At 55.7% G+C, this 21,065-nt stretch overlaps 2 protein-coding genes across 2 annotated transcripts; both read left to right on the top strand.

Moving 5' to 3' along the window:
* Window positions 1-3,151: 3,151 nt before the first annotated feature.
* LOC132318049 (C-type natriuretic peptide 2-like) lies at window positions 3,152-4,933 on the top strand. The gene is made up of 2 exons (XM_059824208.1): window positions 3,152-3,250; window positions 4,661-4,933. The coding sequence occupies exons 1-2, from the start codon at window positions 3,152-3,154 to the stop codon at window positions 4,931-4,933; spliced, it is 372 nt and encodes a 123-aa protein (XP_059680191.1).
* Window positions 4,934-7,199: 2,266 nt separating this feature from the next.
* On the top strand, window positions 7,200-11,116 carry GAPDH (glyceraldehyde-3-phosphate dehydrogenase). Its single transcript, XM_059824794.1, has 12 exons — window positions 7,200-7,236; window positions 7,654-7,697; window positions 8,253-8,352; window positions 8,601-8,707; window positions 8,793-8,883; window positions 9,054-9,169; window positions 9,285-9,366; window positions 9,536-9,687; window positions 9,813-9,891; window positions 10,129-10,212; window positions 10,360-10,457; window positions 10,815-11,116. Exons 2-12 carry the CDS (start codon window positions 7,675-7,677, stop codon window positions 10,882-10,884), a joined length of 1,002 nt encoding a protein of 333 aa, XP_059680777.1. The 5' UTR covers window positions 7,200-7,236; window positions 7,654-7,674; the 3' UTR covers window positions 10,885-11,116.
* Window positions 11,117-21,065: the final 9,949 nt, after the last annotated feature.

Consider the following 21,065-nt stretch of genomic DNA (forward strand, 5'->3'; position numbering starts at 1 on the left):
TCCCCCTCTGCTCACTGGCCTCTCCTGGCAATCCTGCGTCACGGACAAAGGAAGTCCTGCAAAGATGAAGCAAAAACCCAGAGGGGTTTGAACAGCGACACAGGGGCTGCTGCCTTTTTGTTCCTTGCAAGCAGCTGTTTCAGCAGCTGCCGTGATGACCAGGAATTGCTACTGAAGGAGTAATCTGGGAGTAATCTGCTTCTGGGGCGGTGGGATTACTCAGTGCCAACACCAGTGGTGTGTCAGTTCTCTGAGGGACTCCTGACCACAGTAAGCTCCAGACTCCTGCACGTGGTACCAGGGGAGCAACATGAATATTGTCCTTGCTTCTAGAGCCTGCGGCAAACATCAGCCCTTTCCATCACCGTGGGCCGGGGGGGTGTTCCCCGAGGGTGCTTCACCCAGTTCCTACTCCTCCCGCTCTCCGGTTGCCCTGCTTCTTTCCTTTGCAACTGTTTGTAAAAGACTGATGGTAATTCAGCAGGAGACCACTTTTCTGGTGGTCTTGCAAGCTCTAGAATCAGTGCCCCAGCATCAGAGAGGGAAGAGATTTACAGAGAAAACTTGTTAGCACCAGAGAGGAAAGGACAATAACCTATTTGAGTCTGAGAAAACTGGGGCAATCGGGGACTCACCGTCTGCCAAAGCCTTTTCACTTCGCAGTCAGTGCCAGGGCGTGTCAGAGCAACTATTCAGTTCTACTGCAGTCCCAGCAAGGATCTGGGACACAGACAGCTGCAACTTCACGGCACCTGAGTCGTTAAGCACCTGCAATTTATCCAGGCTTTGCTGGATTTGCAAAATTTGCAAGAAAACTTGCAAATTTTCTACAGTACCTGGTGTTTCTTGCTTGGCACGGGACAGTGATGACTCCTTCCTTGCTGCTAGCCCCAGCTTTTGCCGGACCCGAGGAGGGGACCTGTCACTTGAGAGCTCAGAGCCTGTCCATCCCTGCAGGGCTCAGTCTGCGTGCAAGTGGGCTGGAATTCGGAGAAGTTGCCCAACACATTTCTGGTATTCTTGCAGTACGGGGCCACCACATTCAAGGGATGCCAGATCAAACCACCACTACATTCTGTATCAAAACCAAAGCGTTGTTGCTTTTGTACTTACCTTTTGCTCAGGGAAGAGCTGACTCCTGGAACCGGTGTGTTCAACCTGAGATGCATCTGCCTGCGGCTGTCTTGCCGGGAGCATGAATACTCTAGCAGACTGACTCAGCTGCTTCTGGATGGTCGAATGTGACTAGGAAGTACAGAACAGCCTTCTCTGAGACATCTTGCATGTGGGATGAACACGTACTCGCTTCCCATCCTCCGTCCTCTCTTTCCCACCCCTCGAAACTTTCACACCGCAAAGCTCCGTACCCCACCGCATCCAGCACACGGAGGGGCTGGCTGTGCACAGACATCGTGCGCTCTGGTTGCGCCCAGGAACCCTGTCTGAATGCCCACGCGAACGGCACGTCCCGTGACTCTCCAGCTGTCACCTGCACTTTGTGGTTTAAAAGGCTGGTACAAAAGTAATCTTGCCCTCCATGAAATGTCTGGGTGGAGGCTGTTAGCCGGGACCCCGGGAGCCCCTCCGTGTGCTGGCATGCCCCGGAGAGCTGCGCCAGGCAAGGGGGTGACAGGGGACTGCCAGACAGGGTCACCAGAGCATTGCTCTGGAACCAGCACCACCCATGCGTCACGGGTGTCAGGTGGAGCCAACATACCTGGATGCCCTCACCACTACCCTGCCTGTGCAAAGTCTCTCCTGCTTCCATCATCAGTGCTCCAGACTGAAGCCCCACTCTTTTCACAGGCTGGATGCAAAACTGTTCATAAAACTTTCTGGCACCTTGGGCAAGGCAAAAAGGGACCCACAAATCTGCATCTGCAAGTGGAAAATGCTTGGAAGGAAGGCAGGGAAGGAGGGAAAGTAAGACAGGGCAAATATCTGAACTGTGACTTCTGTTATCTCTGCAAGAGACTTTTCTTTTTTCCCCCTAATTGTCTTGTTTCCTTAAAAAAAAAAGGCAAAAAGCAGGCAGTAGAACACTGCTGTCAGGTTTTGTCCCAATCGCTTTGTGTGACGATACTGAAGAAAGGGAAGTTTAAGGTGTTACTAAACTCACCCCGCACACCCAGCACTAATCCTGTGCGGGGGTACAGCCCCCCCATTCCTCTCCCCTGACAAACTTTCCTGATTAGTTTCTGTCTTCACACCCAGGCTGACTTCTGCACCCTGATCTCCAAACAGTGACCTCATTGCCTTGTTCAGCTGGTGAGAAACTACAGTAAAATGGGAGAGGTAAATAAAGGGGGGGAACTAACGGCCAGAAGATTTAGGAGGTAGAAATCTGCTCCTCGCTGTCCCACTTCCATTGTGCGCCTGAGCTTGAGAAAGTGCGAGCTGAGCCTCGACGAGCTCTTTTCTGTGCTGGTTCCTCTGGAAACTCAGCCCAGCCCTCCAGATGGTGTACGTTGAGTGACTCAGGACAACCAGCCTGCAAGTTATATGCCCGCCGGTACTAGACCCATGCTCCCATCACCGCTACAAATCCCGTAGAGTTAGTGCTGGAATTCACACACCTTTGCTGCGAGAGCTCTTCATTCCCAGGCCAACCAGCTCAACAAGATAGAAATATGAAAAACGAAAGCCTGTATTGTCACAGAGCTGGGTTTGTGTCAGCTCTGTGCAGCCAGCAGTGCGACTACCGCTAGTTCATGCTCACGCTGATTAGAGAAATAGCATTAACAGCACTCTGCCTACGAGGAGTATGTTCAATATTGCTATACAATGCAGCCTTCAATATCTTTCTTCGGGACGTGTTTCGAAGTGTCACCCCATTCCTGACCCTGACAGATACCTCCAGGTCCTGGCCAGCAGCAGCTCAACTCACATTTGTCTTCCCAGACACTCAGTAAACACCTTTGTGTCCTTTTTCTTTAGGGGAAGGGGTCTTGCTGAGCTCACCCTGAAATATATCACCCTGGACAAAAGGGCTGAAAGGTTAAGGAGCTCCGGGGGGTGGTTCAGCAGGGAGCTGGGGGCCAGGCGCCTGCCAGAACCAAAGCTATAAAGGCAAAGAGGGGCTAGGGACTGCATCTGACACGGATGCTGCAGGTCCTACCTCGCCTCCCGCAAACCCTGGGAGAAGGAGAAGATGCCGGGGCTCCGGTCGTGGCCTTGCTCACTTTTCCTCCTCTTAGTTCTGCTCTCTGCCAGCGTTCAGACTGTGTCCTTGCCAGGACAGAGGCTACAGGTAGGAGGGGCTGGGAGAGAGCTGAGGGAGTTTTCAGGAGTGGAGGGGCAATTTGGGGAGGTCGTGCTTGAACCTGGAATGAGTGGGGTCCCAAATTCCAGCTACCGGAGGCTGCTGTCTATTCTCACTGCTCCCTCCCCTTCGGTCCAACAGCCTCAGTTCTAGGGTGGCTGTATCTTTATAACCCAGCTCCTAAGGGGCACCAGCATTAGAAAGCAGCAGACTCCCCATGTTGCCCGCAGAGCCCTTTAAGGGTAAAGAGACTGGTCCCGTCTAACTCCTCCCTGTGTCAGCAGCCACCAGAAATTACAGTCGTGTCGCTCATCATGTTCAGTGTCCTGGTTCTGACGTTTCAGAGGGAAGGCGCATCCTGTTAGGTCGGGATTTTCACTCCTAAGCTCAGTACTAGCCCCCAGTAGCCCCTCTTCAAGACCAAGAGCCCCTGTCAGGATGCCAGCTAAGGGCCTCTTCACTTGGGTACATCTTTTACCCTCAGCAGTTACAGCAGCAATATTTTGGCTTCCAAATCTGCCCAGCTCCCTCTTACCCAAACCTTAAGGTGAGCCCCAACACCTTGCCTTCATGTCACCCTGGGAAAGCTACAGGGAAGTAGTTAGGACGTGAACTAAAATCACAAGACTGATCCTGCTATGACTCACCGCTTTCACTCCTCGCTGAAGATGCCCGTGTCCGCTTCAATTAACTCGCTACCGAAAAGAGCTGCACAAAGGCATCTTCAGCCTTAGCTCAGCACCCACGTGAGGGACAGATGTGGAACGGCTACCGCAGGCTGCTTCCCTGGGCAGCCACGCCATGCCTCCGCTGCGCCCAGTGCACCTCCCGACCCTCGCCTCCCTACAGCCGGAGGCTGCCGGCAGTGCCGGGGGTGCCTGCCTGCACAGATATCCCAGAGGATTCCCAGCAGTTGGGGAGCCCCCCTTCCTCACACCTGTTCCCGCGGCGATGCTGCTCCTGCCTCCCCCTCATCTTTAGCAGCAGGTATTTGGGGCAGGCCCGTCCCCCCCACCAGCCCTCTGGAGAAAAAGAAATGCCACGCAGCAGCCTGAGCACACGGAGGTGCTCAGCATCAGCAAAAGGAGGAAGGACTGAAGCCTCAGTTACCTTCCAAGTGTGGGGTGGGGGTACAGTTTGACAAGGGCAGAGGCTCACAGCAGCTGCCTGCTCTTTTGGACAGCAAAATCGTGTCAGGCTGCAGGAGCTGGCGGTCTAGCCCTTCCCTGTGTCTGGATGCAACGTCACAGGCACAGTGCCTGTCTGCAGGCACCGTTTTATGTCCTGCCCGAGCCCTAGGGAAGGGGTGGGCAGTGGGGTACAAGGGGGTACAATGCTTTATCACCGAAAGCGCTGGCAACTCCACTCTCACCCCCCTCACCTCTTTGTTTATCCCAGATGCTCCTTTCCCAGCTGCTGCCCCTGGAGCCTGAGTCCTCGCTGGCCGAAGAGGACACGAAGGAGGGGTCCAGCTTTGGCCCCCAGTTGCTCTCCTCCACCCTCCCCTTCCTTCCGTCTGCGGCTAGAGCTGCCCGTCCCTCTCTCTGGCGCAAGACCCTCGCCAGCCGCAGGTGGGCTCTGCCTGGAGACTGGGCCTGGAAGGCCATGCCCAGGGGCTGCTTTGGGCTGAAACTGGACCGGATCGGGACCTTCAGCGGTTTGGGGTGCTAGCCTTGGAGGGGCTCCACGGTGAGAGGGGCCAGCAGTGAGGGCTCGAGCTAGCGGGCTGGGCAGAAGTAAGGGGAGACCTGAGAGCATGGGTGGTGGGGAGGACCGGGAGCGAGGGGATGGGGGCTGTGGGGCCACTACCTGCCTGCGGCCGGGGCGAAGGCTGGGACACGGGACCACCCGTGCTACCATGGGGCACGAGAGCCGGCAGGCTGCACGCCGCTGGGCGGCTCACCAGCCCTGCTTCTCCACAGCCGGAGGAGACGCAGGCGCCCGCAGCACCGGCTTGGGAACCAGCACGGCGTGCCGGCGGCCGAAACCATGAAGCTCCTGCCCCGAAGGAGAAGCAGCGACGGCAGGGAAGCAGCGCAGCGTTACGAGGAGGAGCTGCCCGGCTCTGCGATTGCCCCTCGGCCACAGGACCCCTGCTCCGCTGGCAGCCCCCTTCCTCCTCTCCGTGCTTGAGGACTCGCTTGCTTATTAAACAGAGCTGTACTAATTGCCGCATCCGAGCTCGGCGGCAGCGCTTCCGCGAGAGGCCGTGGCTGCCCGTAGGCCGGGGGGCCACGCAGGGGCGAGGGGCTGGCAGCGGGGGCAGGCCGGGAGATGGCGGCAGGGCCCACCGCCCCCCACGCGCGGGGCCATGTTGGGTGTGCGCCGCCATTCCGGGTGGGCCGGGCGGCACGCACGGTTGCAGCACGGCGCTGCCAGGGCCGTGGCGAGGGGGGGGGCGGCGGGTGAGGTATTGACCGCGGGACGGGCATGGGGGCAGAAAGGCCGCATTGGCTCATCCCAGCCGCACTCTGCCCCCCGGCACAGGGCGCCCGGCGCTGCGGTGTTTGCCGAGCAAACACAGGGGCCTCCTGTTTGTGCAGGAGCTGCCCCCGAGAGACGCCCCGGCCCCTCGGCGAGCTGCAGCCGGGGCGCCACGAACCCCGGCACGGGCTCGCACCCCTCCAGCCCCGCCACTGTACCACGCGAGCCATCATCCCCTGGCCTTTAAGAAAAGGTCGTAACCTCAGCCAGGGCTAAACTTAGCCGCCAGCCCCTCGGCAGCACCGGGAATAGCAGCATTAGAAGGAGAGTTGGGTTACGTTAGAGCTGCGTGACCCCTCTCTGCCCCCCGCCCCGGTACCTGCGTGGCTCCCCCAGCCTTCTCCTCCCTCCTCATCCTCCGAGCCCAGCTGCAGCCCGGCTCAGCCGAGCAGCCTGAGGGGCAGGCCTGCTCCCAACACCCCCTGCCAGCCCGGATCTGCATCCCCACACCTTCCTCCAGGTCCCCCTCCCTAAGGATGGGAGGCTTTCCGGCACGCTCTGAGCCTCGTGCCTAACGCGGGTTTGTCCCGCAGCGCCTGGGCTGTGCAAAGCCCTGCACCAAGCCGGGGGGATGCAGGCTGGCACGGCTCAGAGAGGGAGCCCGGCATGGGGGGGCGGCAGGCCCGGCAGTGGCGGCAGCCATGTGGGGAGCACTCCCTCCTCGCAGGCGGCTGGCGAAGGCGGGCCGAGGCGGCGGACGGGCAGGATTTCCGCCATCACGTCCCGCGGGTAGCAGCAGTGCCGCAGTGCCTCATTAAGATGGTGCTCACGCTGCGGCGCGTGGCCTGCCGGTGAGGCGGCCGGGCCGGCTGCCCCATCCAGAGCACGCCTGGCTAAACCCACCTGGGGAGCCAAAGACAGGCTGGGGGTCCCCAGCGTGGGGGTGAGAGAGCTCCCAGCCAGGGGAACGGGAGGCGCTTGGGGACCCGCCGCTCCCTCGGGGGGTCCGCAGCATCTCTGCGGCCCCTTCGCCCTCTCCGCCATGCTGGGGGAGCGGGGCGCGCTGGGAGAGGGGCGCGGGCCGCAGCCGGGGGGGGGGGGTCTCCCCTTTGTTAGCAGGTGAAAGCAGCGCACGCCGTTCCCCGGGGCGCTGGCGGCAGCCACCCCCTCTCCGGCCGCCACCGGGGGCCCTTCCCCGCCCTGGGGGCACCCCCCGCCGCAGGGCCAGGACCCGGCTTCCTCCGGCACCGGGGCCCCCCTCACCGCCCCCCGGCCCGGGGTGGCTCGGCGCCCCGCGCACCCCCCGCTCCGTGGGGACCGTTGCGGCCCCCCCCCCCTTCCCGGGGCCTTTGTTACGGGGGGGGTAGGGGGGTGCCGAGGCAGCCGCACCCGCAGCGCGGCCGCACGTAGCCCGGCCCGGCCCCCGCGCTGCCATTCGGCGCCGGCCCGGCGGGGCGGGCCTCAGCCCTTCCCCTCGGCGGGTATAAAGGGCGGCGGAGCGGCGCTGCGCCACCTTCTCACTGCGCGCCGGGGCGGCTTAGAGGCGGCAGGTAACGGACGGGCGGGGGGGGGAGATGCGCGGGGGAAGGGGGGGCCCCCTCACACCCCCCACCCGGGGCCCCTCACACCCCCCCGCCCGGGGGCGGGGGGGGGGGGGGGGGGCGGCGGGCGGCAGCCCCCGGGCGGAGCGGGGCCGCGTGGCCGGCGGGCACAAAGGCGGTGCGGAGCGCTGCAAGATGGAGGCGGCGGGGGGGGGGTGTGGGTGTGTGTGAGGGGAGCGGTGACGCGGCGGGGGGGGGGGGTGACCGCCTGAGGGGGGGGGGGGCGGGTTCGGAGCGCGTGCGCCCCCCTGGTTCCCTCCCCCGGCGGTGGGTAAGACGTTAACGGTGCGCGGGGCGGCGGCCGTCTCCCCCCCCCCCCGCCCTCATCCCCGCTGCGGGCGCCTCACGGTCGGTTTCTGCCCGCAGGAACATCCCGAAGAAGCGAAGATGGTGAAAGTCGGAGTCAACGGGTGAGCGGCGCGTCTGCGGCACCGGGAGGGGCCCGGCGGGGCGGGGAGAAGGTCGCCTCAAGGGCGGGGGGGTGCGCCCCGCCGGTCCCGCGCCGCCGTCGCCCCCCGGGGCGGGCTGAGGGGCCGGGGCAGGGCGGGCCGCTGAGTCACTTCCCTGCGGATTCGGGGTGACTCACCCCGGAAGCGCCGCCGCTGCCCGCCGCCCCCCCCCCCCGCCCCGGGGGTCCCCGCACCCCGCCGGCACCCCCCGCCGAAAGGTCGGCCGGTGGATCGTGTGTCGGCGGCCCCGGGGGGGGGACCGTGACCTTCTCCCGCCGGCCCCGAGGAGTAACCGGATCCCCGGGGCGCTCAGTAAATTTAGCGCTTGACCTTTCTGCTGCGGGGGGTCGCTCTTAATCGTTAACCGAGGCGATGCGGCCTTTGGACGCGGCTGCTGCGCTCCCTCCCGCCCCGCCGGGCAGGGAGCGGCGGATGCTCCCGGGGGAAGGCGGCGGGATGTGCCCGGCCCGGCAGGTTCCCCGTTGCGCCCTCTCACCCCTGTCTCTCTCCCCTCAGATTTGGCCGCATCGGCCGCCTGGTCACCCGGGCCGCCATCCTCTCTGGGAAGGTCCAAGTGGTGGCCATCAACGATCCCTTCATTGATCTGAACTACATGGTGAGTTGCCTCGCAGTGCCCCCTCCGGGCCTCTGTGAGTAGGGCTCCTCTGGCTCTCTTCTAGTAGCTTCCCGGGAAAACCGGGTGTGGGGTAGAGGCAGAGGGCTGGGAGGTGCGGCAGAGCCAAGCGCAGCGCTTGGACAAGGTCACCGAGGAGGTGGGGAGCCGAGGCTGCGGCGCGGGCAGAGCAGGGCTGGGGGAGATGGCAGCCGGGGTGCCTGACCTTGCCCTCCCTCTCTCCTTGCTAGGTTTACATGTTCAAATATGACTCTACTCACGGTCACTTCCGGGGCACTGTCAAGGCTGAGAATGGGAAACTCGTGATTAACGGGAATGCTATCACCATCTTCCAGGAGTAAGTATCTCTCTCCCTCTCGCCCCTCCGGAGGGTGGAAGCAGGTGTCGCACGGAGCAGCTCTTACAGTTTTGTCCCTCCTCAGGCGTGACCCCAGCAACATCAAGTGGGGAGATGCTGGTGCTGAGTACGTTGTGGAGTCCACTGGTGTCTTCACCACCATGGAAAAGGCCGGGGTGAGTATGCCACACCCAAAAGAAGAGGGGTGCTGCTGCTCTTGCCCTTGGGGCACAACACCATGTACAGCGTTGCTCAAGATGGGGCTGGGAGGGAGAAGAGGTTGTCTGAAGAAGTGAGCTGGTAGAGGGATTCTGGGTGATCTAATCTCCTCTTTTTTTTTTTCCAGGCTCACCTGAAGGGTGGTGCTAAGCGTGTTATCATCTCTGCCCCCTCAGCTGATGCTCCCATGTTTGTGATGGGTGTCAACCATGACAAGTATGACAAGTCTCTGAAGATTGTCAGGTAAGGAGAGAGGACGATGCTCTCTGGCCTGGGGTTCTCGCCAGCTGCCTGGGGTCTCATCTCACCTCCGTAGGTGTGTTGCCTCTGGCTGATGAGCCTTCTCTCTCTTCTCCAGCAATGCCTCTTGCACTACTAACTGCCTGGCGCCCTTGGCCAAGGTCATCCATGACAACTTCGGCATCGTGGAGGGTCTTATGGTAAGTCTGGAGCTTGCTGCTCAGGAGGGTGCCCTAACCACAGGTCGCCTCACGTGAGAGGAAAAGCATCTGTACTCCCCGTGTCCCCTGGGATGGGGAGGAGGTGCCCGGGATGCTTTTTCTGGAGGGTATCGGCTGTGTTCTTAGCTGCTGTGCTCTCTTCCCCCAGACCACTGTCCATGCCATCACAGCCACACAGAAGACGGTGGATGGGCCCTCTGGGAAGCTGTGGAGGGATGGCAGAGGTGCTGCCCAGAACATTATCCCAGCATCTACTGGGGCTGCTAAGGCTGTGGGAAAAGTCATCCCTGAGCTGAATGGGTGAGTGTTGTCTGTCCCTCCTTGGCTGTCGGGAGGTGGGCAGCTGGTGCTGGGCCAGCTCTGACCTGTCCCTAGCAGAATGGAGGGCTGGCGGAGGGGTTCCTGCTGACTCGCGTCTCTCACAGGAAACTTACTGGAATGGCTTTCCGTGTGCCAACCCCCAATGTCTCTGTTGTGGACCTGACCTGCCGTCTGGAAAAACCAGTAAGTGTTGTGGACAAGACCCTGACAACCTCCAGACCTGCCCCTGCTTCCTCTAAATTCCTTCTTTTACCTGGAATTGCCCTCTCTGCATCCACCTCTTCCCCAAGATTTGATCTTGGTGAGACTGGCACCTGCCATGCACGACTGCTGCCACAGTGCTCCCATGTGTCTCCCCTCCTCCCGGCGGACATTTTGTGTGAGTTGGCATCTGACCATCTTCCATTTGTCCCTTCTCAGGCCAAGTATGATGACATTAAGAGGGTGGTGAAGGCTGCTGCTGATGGGCCCCTGAAGGGCATCCTGGCATACACAGAGGACCAGGTAGGCAACTCCCAGTCTCTTGGCCTGTGGTTATTGGCACTCGCCTCATTTTTCTGATGGGGAGCAGCTTTGCTGGGAGCCTGGTTTGGGCACTTCTGATGCAGGCTGTAGGTAACTGGGCACATTACGATTTTCCCTCTGTTCCAGGTTGTCTCCTGTGACTTCAATGGTGACAGCCATTCCTCCACTTTTGATGCGGGTGCTGGCATTGCGCTGAACGACCATTTCGTCAAGCTGGTTTCCTGGTAGGCAGAGCCTGGGGGCTGGCGGGGGGGGAGGCTCTGGAGTAGGGGCTGGCTACAAGTTACAGACTTCTGTTCATCGCTGCCAGGTTGGCAATGCAGGGTGATCCATAGGTGTAGGGTGGCTCCAACATCTTACAAGTCTTTGTGGAGTGAGATTGCTTCTTAACTGACATGACTGTAGCCTTCTCCTTCCCTTATTTGGAGGGTGGATGGGATGCTTCCTACTTTCTTTACTGGAAGTGGATGGGAAGCTGCGTGGTTTAAGTTGTGTGGGATGGGGCAGAGGAGCAGGACCAATGGAGGAAGGGGATGCAAGAAACAGGTCAGTCCTGACAGCACTTCTCTTTCCGTCCCCAGGTACGATAACGAGTATGGATACAGCAACCGTGTTGTGGACTTGATGGTCCACATGGCGTCCAAGGAGTGAGCCGAGCACACAGCCCCCCTGCTGCCTAGGGAAGCAGGACTCTCCCTCGTTGGAGCCCCTGCCCTTCTTCACCACCGCTTAGCTCTGCATCCTGCAGTGAGAGGCCAGTTCTGTTCCCTTGTCTCCCCCACTCCTCCAACTTCTCCCCGAGCCTGGGGGAGGTGGAGAGGCTGATAGAAACTGATCTGTTTGTGTACCACCTTACATCAATAAAAGTGATCACCATCTGAAATGCTTTGTCTGTCTGTCAGTGGGAAGTGGGAGAAAGTTGGGGGGTAACGAGGAAATGTTAGGTGCCTGCTTTAAGATGGACACTGCCAGCCTGGATGCAAGCTAAGCAGTGCCTCGTGGCCACCATGTTGAGGCTGTGAATCCAGGCTGGAGAGATGCGGGAAATGCCGGAAGAGGTGTTTGGACAGCTTGGGCCGTGCATGGGCATGGTGCAGTTCATGGTGCAGTTCAGGGATACCTGGCTTGCAAAGAACAGCAAGTGCCTACCTCCGCTGAGCGCCCGGCTGCGGTGCGTGGAGCTGTGGCATGCAGGCTGGTGAGCTACCTGTGCCAGTGGTGAGACTCCTGCCCGTGAGCCAAAAGAAGGTGTGGTGCAGGGCTGTGCTCGTGGGACTGCTGCGTGGTAGAATGGAAGGCAGCTCTGCTGCTCCATCCGCCTCCTAGCTCTCTGGATTTGCTTCTCTGGTGGGTGTATGCAGAGTAAAGTGCTGAGCAGATGACTTCTTTTTGCATTTTGTTTGGCAAAGGGGCACAAGAAACAGGAATTATTTCTTCTCCTTCCCCCTGCCTTAGTAGAAATGTTAAGAAGAGGATTTTTCATTTGCTTTTGCCTCGTTTAAAATGAATCAACTTGCCCTAGAGGAAATGGCTGCCTAGGGACGTGTCGGAGGCTAGTGTTACCATGGTGGTAGCTAGTCTTAATTCTGGCTTAATTCTATGCGGAAGGAGGGGCAGTTGCAGTTAAGCTCCTGAGCAGCAAATCTCTGCAAGGTGAGTGTCAGCCCTCTGCCAGGGACTGCCTTGCCTCCTCCCGGGAGCACGAATGCTGCCAGGCAGGGGCTGAGCCTTCTGTGACCTATGAGGGCTGGGGGAGATAAGCAATGTGCTGCACAAAATTTTAGCAGCTCTATTTAATCTCTTGGAGGTGATGTGTTGCTCTCTCCCTGGCAGGCACAGTTTGGAGCTGTTGTCTGGACCCCATCTGCTTTAGACCCTGATCTGGAGCAAGGACTTAAGCCAGAGGACTTAAGCTCCCAGGATCAAGGTATGTTGGACGTCGTTTCCTGGAGCCTTATCTCCAGCAGCTGGGCTGCGTAAAAATTCAATGTTTACTGGACTGGAGGGCGATGACTCAAAGTTGCTGCAAAGAGAAAAAGGTTGAATAACCTGCCTCTGGATAGGAGCTGGGACTCGGAGCAGCTTGTTAGCCCTGGGACAGCAGCAATCCCTGGCTTGCCCCACAAATGGCCCCGTGGGAGCTTTATGTAACTCTGGAGTTAGACGGCAGCTGCCTGATGCCAGGGCTAACCGGAGGCAGCCCTCCCGTGGGGTTGTATTTCTGCTGGGCAGAGGTGTAGCCTGCAGGCCTGTCAGGCTTCCAAAAGAGCCTTGGGTTGGTCCCATCCTGTCCTCGATTGCTGCGCTTGGGTGCTTTGAATGGCTGTCCCGTGCGCTGCCGCCCGTGTATCTGTGTGCGTGCTCAGCCAGCGCCTTGCTCGATAATCTGTGTGAAGTGCAGAGAGGCTGAAACACCTGGGGGGGGGGGGGCATGCCTCTTTTCCCATGTAAAACAAAGGTATTTGAACTGGGTTTAAAGCAGGAACGTTGCAAGGAGTCACCTTTTTGCTCGGTCAGGCTGCCTGAAACTTCACCTAGAGCCAAGAACTCTCGTTATTTAACAAGAGCGAGCCCTGTCCAACCTGAGATCAAATCACTGTGGGAATTGAGCAAATTCATACGACCTGGGGGGTGGAGGAAGAGTTTGTGCTCTCAGACCGACAATTGCTGGGAATGTCTCGGATAAAGGTTCACCGTGTTTTAAAATACTATTTCAACCAGTTTACAGTCTTGCTTGAAATCCTGGGAAAAATGATACGGTATCTGGGCGAGGCAAGCCAGGAATCACAGAATTTAAAACAGGGTCGCTCTGCTATGGAAGCGGGGAGAGTGAGCGTGGCAAACAAGTCGTGCAGCCTTTGGACCGCCCGGAGGGCTTGGTTTCCTCCCGCATAGAAGAGCCGTGCTTTTTTGGGAGCTTATAAATCCTCGTTTTGCATCCAGCCGCTGTGCCTGCAGATGGCACCACAGCAAGGTCCCTCCGGACAGATGGACAAGCTCCCTCAGTGGCTACCAACCCTGGCCTAAAAATCTTTTTTTTTTTTGTTTTGGGGGGGGTCAATTTGAAAAATTGACATATATGACCGGGGGTGGCATTGGGATAAAGATGGGAGATCTGCTGTGGCAGCTGCTTCTCTCCCTGGAGAAGAGTTTTCTCCTATGCGGGGGAGCTCTAGGTTTGCTCTTAAAGCATTTCTAAGGAAAACCGATAAAATGCTTCGTCAGGGAAGGGAGGCGCGTGCTCAGACAGACGTAAAGAGGCTCTTGTTCAGCAAAGGAGCTAAGCGCGATCGTGCTGCTCCGCCGGGACAAATCAGCTCCGAGAGCAGCTGCGATAAGCCAGGATCCATCCTGGTTTATGAATGCTTTGCAAAAGGGAAGGTATAGAAAGACACCGATCCTGGCCAAAGGTTTGACTCTGCCTTCCGCGACCTGCCGGGGCTGGGCCGTGGAGGGAGAGGGATGCACCTGAGATATGGGCTGACGCCTTTGCAGGGCTGTGCTGGCACAAAGCTCTCCGGCCGACCCAAGGGACAGCTGCTCTGATGGGCGGCCAACCATTTCTAGGGCTGGTAAGCGGCACCTTTTGTTTTAAGACAGAGGAAATTCAAGTGATGCTGCGGTATGGTAATCAGCAGTGGTGTTACAGGAAAATTCCCTTTTATGGCAGCTTTGAATGTTTAGAGAAATTATTTTACGCTTCATTGGCATTTGCACACACTGACACGCATGCATTGCCCCCCCAGGAAATCACTAGTTGTCCTCAGTTGTCTTCTCAAGACGAAGCGTGAAACTTCAGCATTAAGGAAGATGCCACGTAGTGAAAATCATCTTGAGCAGATGTGGGAAGAAGTAATTAAGCTTGCTTGAAAAAAATCACACCGAAACATAACGAAATGGTGACTGCATAAGGACAGTAAAAAAAAAGTCTTGGACGCTTAAAATATGCCCTGTCTGCTTCTGCAGTAAATGAGTCTTTGAGCAAAGCCAGCGACAAGATCTGTGCAAGGGGAGACGCAGGTATCCGAAAGGAAAGGCTATGACACAAGGCACATATTGGACAGTTGTACAAGACAAACATCTTAAATGATAATGTTCCAAACTCTCCGTTGTAACAGATGCCATCCACAAAAATGCTTAAAGTCAGGGTATGCAAATGCCACTGTGGGCACGGGCAGGATTCACAGAAAGTGGGCATTTCCTTAAAAATGAGCTTCTTACCTTTGAGCGGTCGTACTGGATGCACACGGCAAACCCCGCATAATTTATTACTTACTCTTTGGATCTGAATGTAATTTCTTACTACAGGGCAGCTAACTTACCTCCATGTATTATCTTACTATAGGAAAGTCATCTTCTTTGGGGAGTTATTCTCAATTCAATCATCTTCCTAGAAAGAACAGTAGTACTGGGTTATATTCTACTGTGTAAGATTTGAAAAGGCAGCTGTCAAAAAGCTGGCACTGTAGTCAAATGAAAATAGACAAAAGACTCAAATACTAGCAAATTAAACTTAAGAGAGCCTTAAAAAAGGCAGATTTTTTTAGGGAACTGTGACAAATAGAAAAGGTAGCTATGAAAACCCTTTTTCAAATGCATTTTGGCGACAAGAAAGCTGCCCAAAAGCTGTACGATGGTGTGGGAGTGATTCGGGAAGCTAAGGCCACGGCAAAAAAAAAAAGTAAACCTGATGTTTTATGGCTTTGGGGGAGCGTTGGGTATTCCAGATATGAGCTTTGCCGCAGCAGCGATGAGACGAAGCCACCATCGCAAACCCAAGCATCAGGACTTGAGACCATGCCTGTGACGTGAAGGGCAGCAAGCTGGATGCCAGACTCAGGTGGTCTCCAGTGTGACACCGATGACCAGGTAACGATGCTGTAAAAGTAATTCACCACTCGCATCAGCCCTCCACGTGATGAAAACCAATGGGATTTAGGGAAAAATAAAAAAAAACCCGGCAAAATCTTTCAAAGACCCTGAACTGCTCCAGGACAGGGAAGACCACCCTCTCCAGGCTGAAAACCAGTGGCAAGGCTGGTGGTGACGGAAAGAGCCGGTGCGCGTGGCCGGCGTCTGGGGACGTTTGCCCCAGGGTCAGTGCCATTCAACACCTTCCAAATAATTTGGAGCGTGGCGGGGCCAAGGTTTGTTGCTTGTGCCAGAGGATGGTGCAGGACACTCAGCACTGACTCAGACTGTGGAAAAGTGCAGAAGGATCTTGTGACCAAGTGACCGGCTGATTGAAATGGTGGGTGACAGTCAAGGCTGCTAAATGAGGAGTAATACGTGGGGGGGGGACATGACGACGACGCTGCAGGGCTCAAAGCCCTCCTGTAATGGCACCCAACCCGCCACCAAACAAGCGAGAAACCTTTGCTGGCCTTGCGCTGAGTCCTGGCACAGGAAAAAAAAATCGGTGGTGTGTAATCTCTAGCTTTTTAGTTACCAAGCTGTGTACGGGTTTAGGTGCTGGACCGCAAGCAGATGCTGAAATCTCACTGAATGCACATAGCCCCCAGCTGCTCAGACTCCTAGTATGCCTTGCTCAGCCTGCCTAAACTCCGTCTAGCCCAGCATCATAAAGTGACTTTAAGCATTGGGCAAAAACGCTCTTTTTTTTTTTTTTTTTCTTTTTTTTTTTCTTTTTCTTTTTTTTTTTTTTTGTAAAAGGAGCAAAATACTTTTCACTCTCAAAACATTTTTCTCCAGCCTGGAATCATGGTTGGGAGTCTTTGCTCCACCTACTCCAACTTGTGATGCACAGCAGGCTAAAGCACACCAATGTCACACAGGGATAAAAGATGTTTAAAGCTGCTGTCAGCTTCAGGGGCTGGCTGAGGACTCACGCGAGGTTGCTGGCGAGCCCTGATCCCTAAGGCTTTCCAGCCCTCCTGTTGTCCCGGAGACGCTTAGGCACTAGTAGCTCTTGCTCTTAGATGCGTCTATGCGGAGCTTAAATGTTGGCTATATACGTATGGCAACAGAACCTGTATTTTGACACTATTTAAAAATGTATTTTAACGCCTTTTGGCGTTTTTGACTGAGATATTTACCCCTTTTGAGAGTCTGTATCATTTCTACGTATCAAAAATGTTTATCAGTTTCGCCTGCCAATTCCTTGTCCCTCCATGGAGCTGTGCAGCTTTTTTCCCTTCCTTCGTGATTCCCACCCTCCTCCCCTCTCCTCTGGTCTCTCATTGGTTTTTTGTGCGTGGCCTGTCAGCCTAACCCCTGACGTCGTTCCGTCACCCGTCCACCCCATCGGTTTTTAAATGTCTTCCCCAACGCATTGAAAAATGGACATCAGCAAACCGTCGATTTCAGCAGCCGACGCTTTTTTCCGCCACCACTGAGGTGAGAGCGCTTTGCAAAACGCTGTTTGCAGGGACACGGCGACAGCGCGGTGTTGGTTTTTTTCCAGCATCACTTACTCCATCTCCCCAAGCAGCCTCAGGCTTCTTCACGGCTATGGCACCCCGTGCACCTCGCCACACCTCTAGGTCACCTCTGCCTGGCAATGCAGAAGTGTTTATTCTGAGAAGATGCTGTCAAGGATCCTCCTTAATTGCTAATGGCCTGGAAAGCGCTTCATCATCCCCCTCCGACCACATTCTGCTCTTCCCAAATACAGAACAGACATATCTGGTGAGTACTTCCCTTTTTTTTTTTTTTGCCTCATTTTGATTTTGGTTTTTTTTTTTTTCCAATTTCAGCCAAGAAAAAAAGGCTTCTATTACTGCTAGGATTGATTTTTCTTTAAATGTAACTAGAACAACTTGTTAGCGTCCTTAGACATCCAGCTACTGTTATTTTTTTCTGGAGGTGGTATGAATAGCTGAAGACTTTTTTTTATACAGCTGAATTATTTTGTTGTCCCTCTTTTTTGTCCCTCTGTTGTCTTCCCCCCCCCCCCAGTTGCTGCAGTTGTTACGGGGTTTATTTTTATTAATTAAGGTCAGGCTTTATTATTATTTCTATTAGTTATTTCTAAGTACTATTTCCACATGGCCACTTATTCAAGGAAGTAGTTTACTGAAAGCTGTCTTCTCATGCGTACTAAATCACAGCTTTTCGGAGAATTGGAAAAACTCTCTTTTTTCCAAAAATCTCCCACTTAATCATACTTTTTTAATACTTCCCCTAAACACTGTCACTGTAAGAAAAGGCTACAGCACACCATGCAGTTCTCCATTATGGTATTTTTGTCCCGATTTTTTTCTCAGCTGATCCCTCAGCTTTAGGCAACCCTCAATCCTCACCCAGTCTTCGTCTGTCATAAGGACATCTAAAATCATTGCCTTACTTGGGCATGCCATCATTTGTAAGTTGAGGAGAAACTCTCCACGGCCCAGCATATTATTCGGCATCCCCAGCCAAAGTCTCCCACGACACCGTAATTTTCCTTTTCACACAAAGCAGAGAGGTACTTACGAAATAAATCACCATGTTTTGTTGGGGGATTCAGGAATACATAAAAGACCCTTCAATGCCTTGACGAACTTGTGTGTCAGAGCATGTTGTTTAGCTGTTTGCTCTAGAGTGAATGTGATTTGTAGCACAGCGTCCAACCCCGATTCACAATTGCTCTATTCCACCTTTACCCAACGGGTTAGACCGGTGAGCTCTACCATGTGGCCGTGAACATTAAAATATCAATTAACCACGGTTTTTCCTACCCTGAGAATTTCTATTTCTTCTTGCACCTTGCCCAGATACAAACATCTGCCGTCGAAGCTGAAAATGCTGCCGCTTCCCATCTGGTGTGATATTGGTTCAGCTTGATCGTGATGCCTTTTGGTGGCCACTTGGGCTCCTTTTCCATAGCGTTACCTTACTACCTTCCCAGCTCTTACAGCTGCTCTCCAAGCTATGAAATCTATACCCCCCTCTTCCAGAGGACCTGCAGCATCCTCTCCTTGTTCCCATCCCAGGAGAAAGCGGTCCAAGCGTTAAGAAAATTCACATCTAAAACACCTCTCACAGTCTCATACATCCACTGGAAGATTTTCAATGGTGTCTGGGCTTCCCTAAAGCTGTCTGCAGCCCACCCAGCTCTCCAAGCTGTCTTACGATGGCTCCCAGAGTTAATTGCCACGCGTGAGGGCTGGCCAGATGCTTTCAGGAGCCTGTCCATGCATCATCCAGGTCCATCTCGGAGGAGAGAGCACTCCACTCTCTTCTGCGTTAATTCTGACCTCTCCTCTCGAAAGGAGGTTTCTTACCTGTAACCAGAGTATTTGACATACTTGATCACCACGTGCAAGTTCTGGGACACTTTGCACCACGGATACCTGAGACTGCAACAACCATAAGCGTATAAAGAGTATGGCCTTCTCGAGAGCAAATGAAGCTTTTGTAGCAGAGGGAGGAGGCTTAGGAAAGCCAATCTCCCGGTTCAAACCTAGAAACAAGAAGAACTTTCCGCACAGCTTTGAGCTCTCCTACCTCTTGGCTAAGAAACAAGATAAACAGAATAATAAACAGGTTCCCAGGGAAGCAAAAGTTGCTCCTGCGACGGCTGTCAGCATCACATTTAGGTCCATCTAAGGAATCCCGAACTGGGGAAAAGCTAACTCACACAAAACTGAGTCGCGTGGGACAGGTGACAAAGCGCCTTCAGCAGAAGGGTGCTGGGTGGAAAATACGGGACCTCAACTGAACGGACAGGCAAGTCAGTTCTGAGCTATGTTCTAAAATAGACGGGATCCAGGAATGAGTGAAGGGAGGGAGCGGGCTTGCTTAGCACAGGGAAGATCTGGGCTACTCAGTGATTAGGTTGACTGAACCCTCTCTAGAGCGTGCCTCGAGGATGCTCACAAGTGGGTCTGTCCCAGCCCAGGGGTGGCTCTTGCCTTAAGGGAGGGTTTTTGTTCCACTCCCACTGCCGATAAAAAACTTGTGCCCGTTCTCACCTAAACACAACAGTCCAAATGGGGAGCGATCAGTAGCACGTTTCCAGACTGCCCGAGTGAGTCTCCACCAACGCGGACTTCTGTAGGGTGGGGAAGCTGAACCGGTGGGAGGACCTCACCGCCAATCCAGAGAGACATGACCCTAAAAGGATGGTCTTGGACAAATGTTCATGGAGGTCACCAGACAGAAGCCACAGTCCCGGGATGGATGCTGACAGAGGGACTGCCTGGATGCATCCCGCCATGGAACCCCATTCAGGAAGACACATCCGTGCTTGGACTATACTTGGGCAATAAACATTCACATCAATGCACGGACACTGAGCGAGAGAGGACTTTGTCCCCTGCATGCCAAGGGCTGCTCTGGTGCACTAAGGACCATACTAGACTCAGCTGCAGCATGCTCACGGGTGAGCACGGTCAGCTGGGAAGAGTAACTGACCCGCTCCTCCAAAGTTCATTCCATCAATTCATCATCTCAGGCAAGAATAGGAAAAGGCCCTCCCCATCTATGGCCGAGCTGCCCCTGCAACCAAGTCTTTCCGAAAGTTTAGGCCAAACAAAGATTTTGGAATGGGCTGGGGTCTAAGGGTAAATGAGATACGACTAGTCCCTGTGAGATGACTACAGACCAGCGGGTGTTCAGAAAGATCAAGAGGCCAAGACCTGGGTCTTCGCTAGACAATTTCTTCTGATATTGCTTCCTGAGCAGGCGCTGCTGAGAGGTGTCCTGGAAAAGGGATGAGGTTAGGGACGGGAGAAGCAACACAGCGCTGAGCAGTTCCTAGACGTAACAGTTCCCAGCGGGGCTCATGGCGGAGAAAAGCAGGCTAGACGCTCCCCAAAGAACGGAGAGGGGCCCACAGAGAAGAGTTAAATAGATGTAAGGTCCACACCGCCTCATATCCAGCATCAGAGACATGGGGTCACCACTGATGGACGGGCAGATGCGGGGAGATGGTCCGGCTAACACTGGAGGCCTTGGGCTGTGCTTCCCATCCTGAGAAATTGCTGAGGCAAAGGATCAGCGTTGCGTGTCCCACAAGTGAGATCGAACAGCGTCTTGCACACACAGGCGAGGGAGATCTCGGTTTCACTGCAAGTGACGTTCCGACAAGCAGCGTGGGACTGGGGTCCGAACGCGTCCTGGTACCCGAGCATCCGGCAGCACCAGCTGCTCCTCTGGGCAATGACTGCTCGAGGCAGAGATGTCGGTCCTTCTGTGCTTCATGCTTGAAATCTCTCAGGGTACATGCTCCGCAGTCCTGTGGGTTTCTTATGCAGTACCGAGAGGCCAAGGTACGCGTGTCATGGATTATGCACGGGGGAAGCCAGACTTAGCCAGCCGCTCAGAGAGATCTCCGCAGCAGAGAAAGAGCAGAGCACGCTGCAAAGACACGTACGGGAAAGGGGATTTGCATGAACCAGAAGAGCCTCCGGGCAGGATAGAAAGGAATCCCTGATCTACTGCGCGTGAGGCATCATCACTCGAAAGAACAAGTCCAGATTAAAATATTTCCTCTGGCTTTAGCTCTTTTAGGAAGAAAAATAAACAGGGAAGAGGGAAAGGAACGGAAACAGCCGAGCAAGGTGGCGTGGAGGCAAGGCCCATGGCGAAGGCCATGTCTCAGGGCAGGCACTGAGGCACGCACCTCCCATCCGCCCGCAGAGCCACACGCAGCCCGGGCCGGGGGGAGCACACCTCTGCTGCTATCCAGCAGCCTCCTGCTCCCGTGAAACGTCTCCCGCTCTCCCAACTTCCCCGTGACGGCGCTCGCGCGTCGGAGCCCAGCCACAGCAGACCATCGGCCGAGGAACTGCCATTTCCCGGCACCAGCAGCAGTGCCCCAGCTGCGCCCTGGCCCGGAGGTTTCCTCGGCTTCTAACTTCTCCTGCCATTTGCAGGGCCTCGCCTCC

This window comes from Gavia stellata, chromosome 1, assembly GCF_030936135.1.
Source record: "Gavia stellata isolate bGavSte3 chromosome 1, bGavSte3.hap2, whole genome shotgun sequence".
Lineage (NCBI taxonomy): Eukaryota > Metazoa > Chordata > Aves > Gaviiformes > Gaviidae > Gavia > Gavia stellata.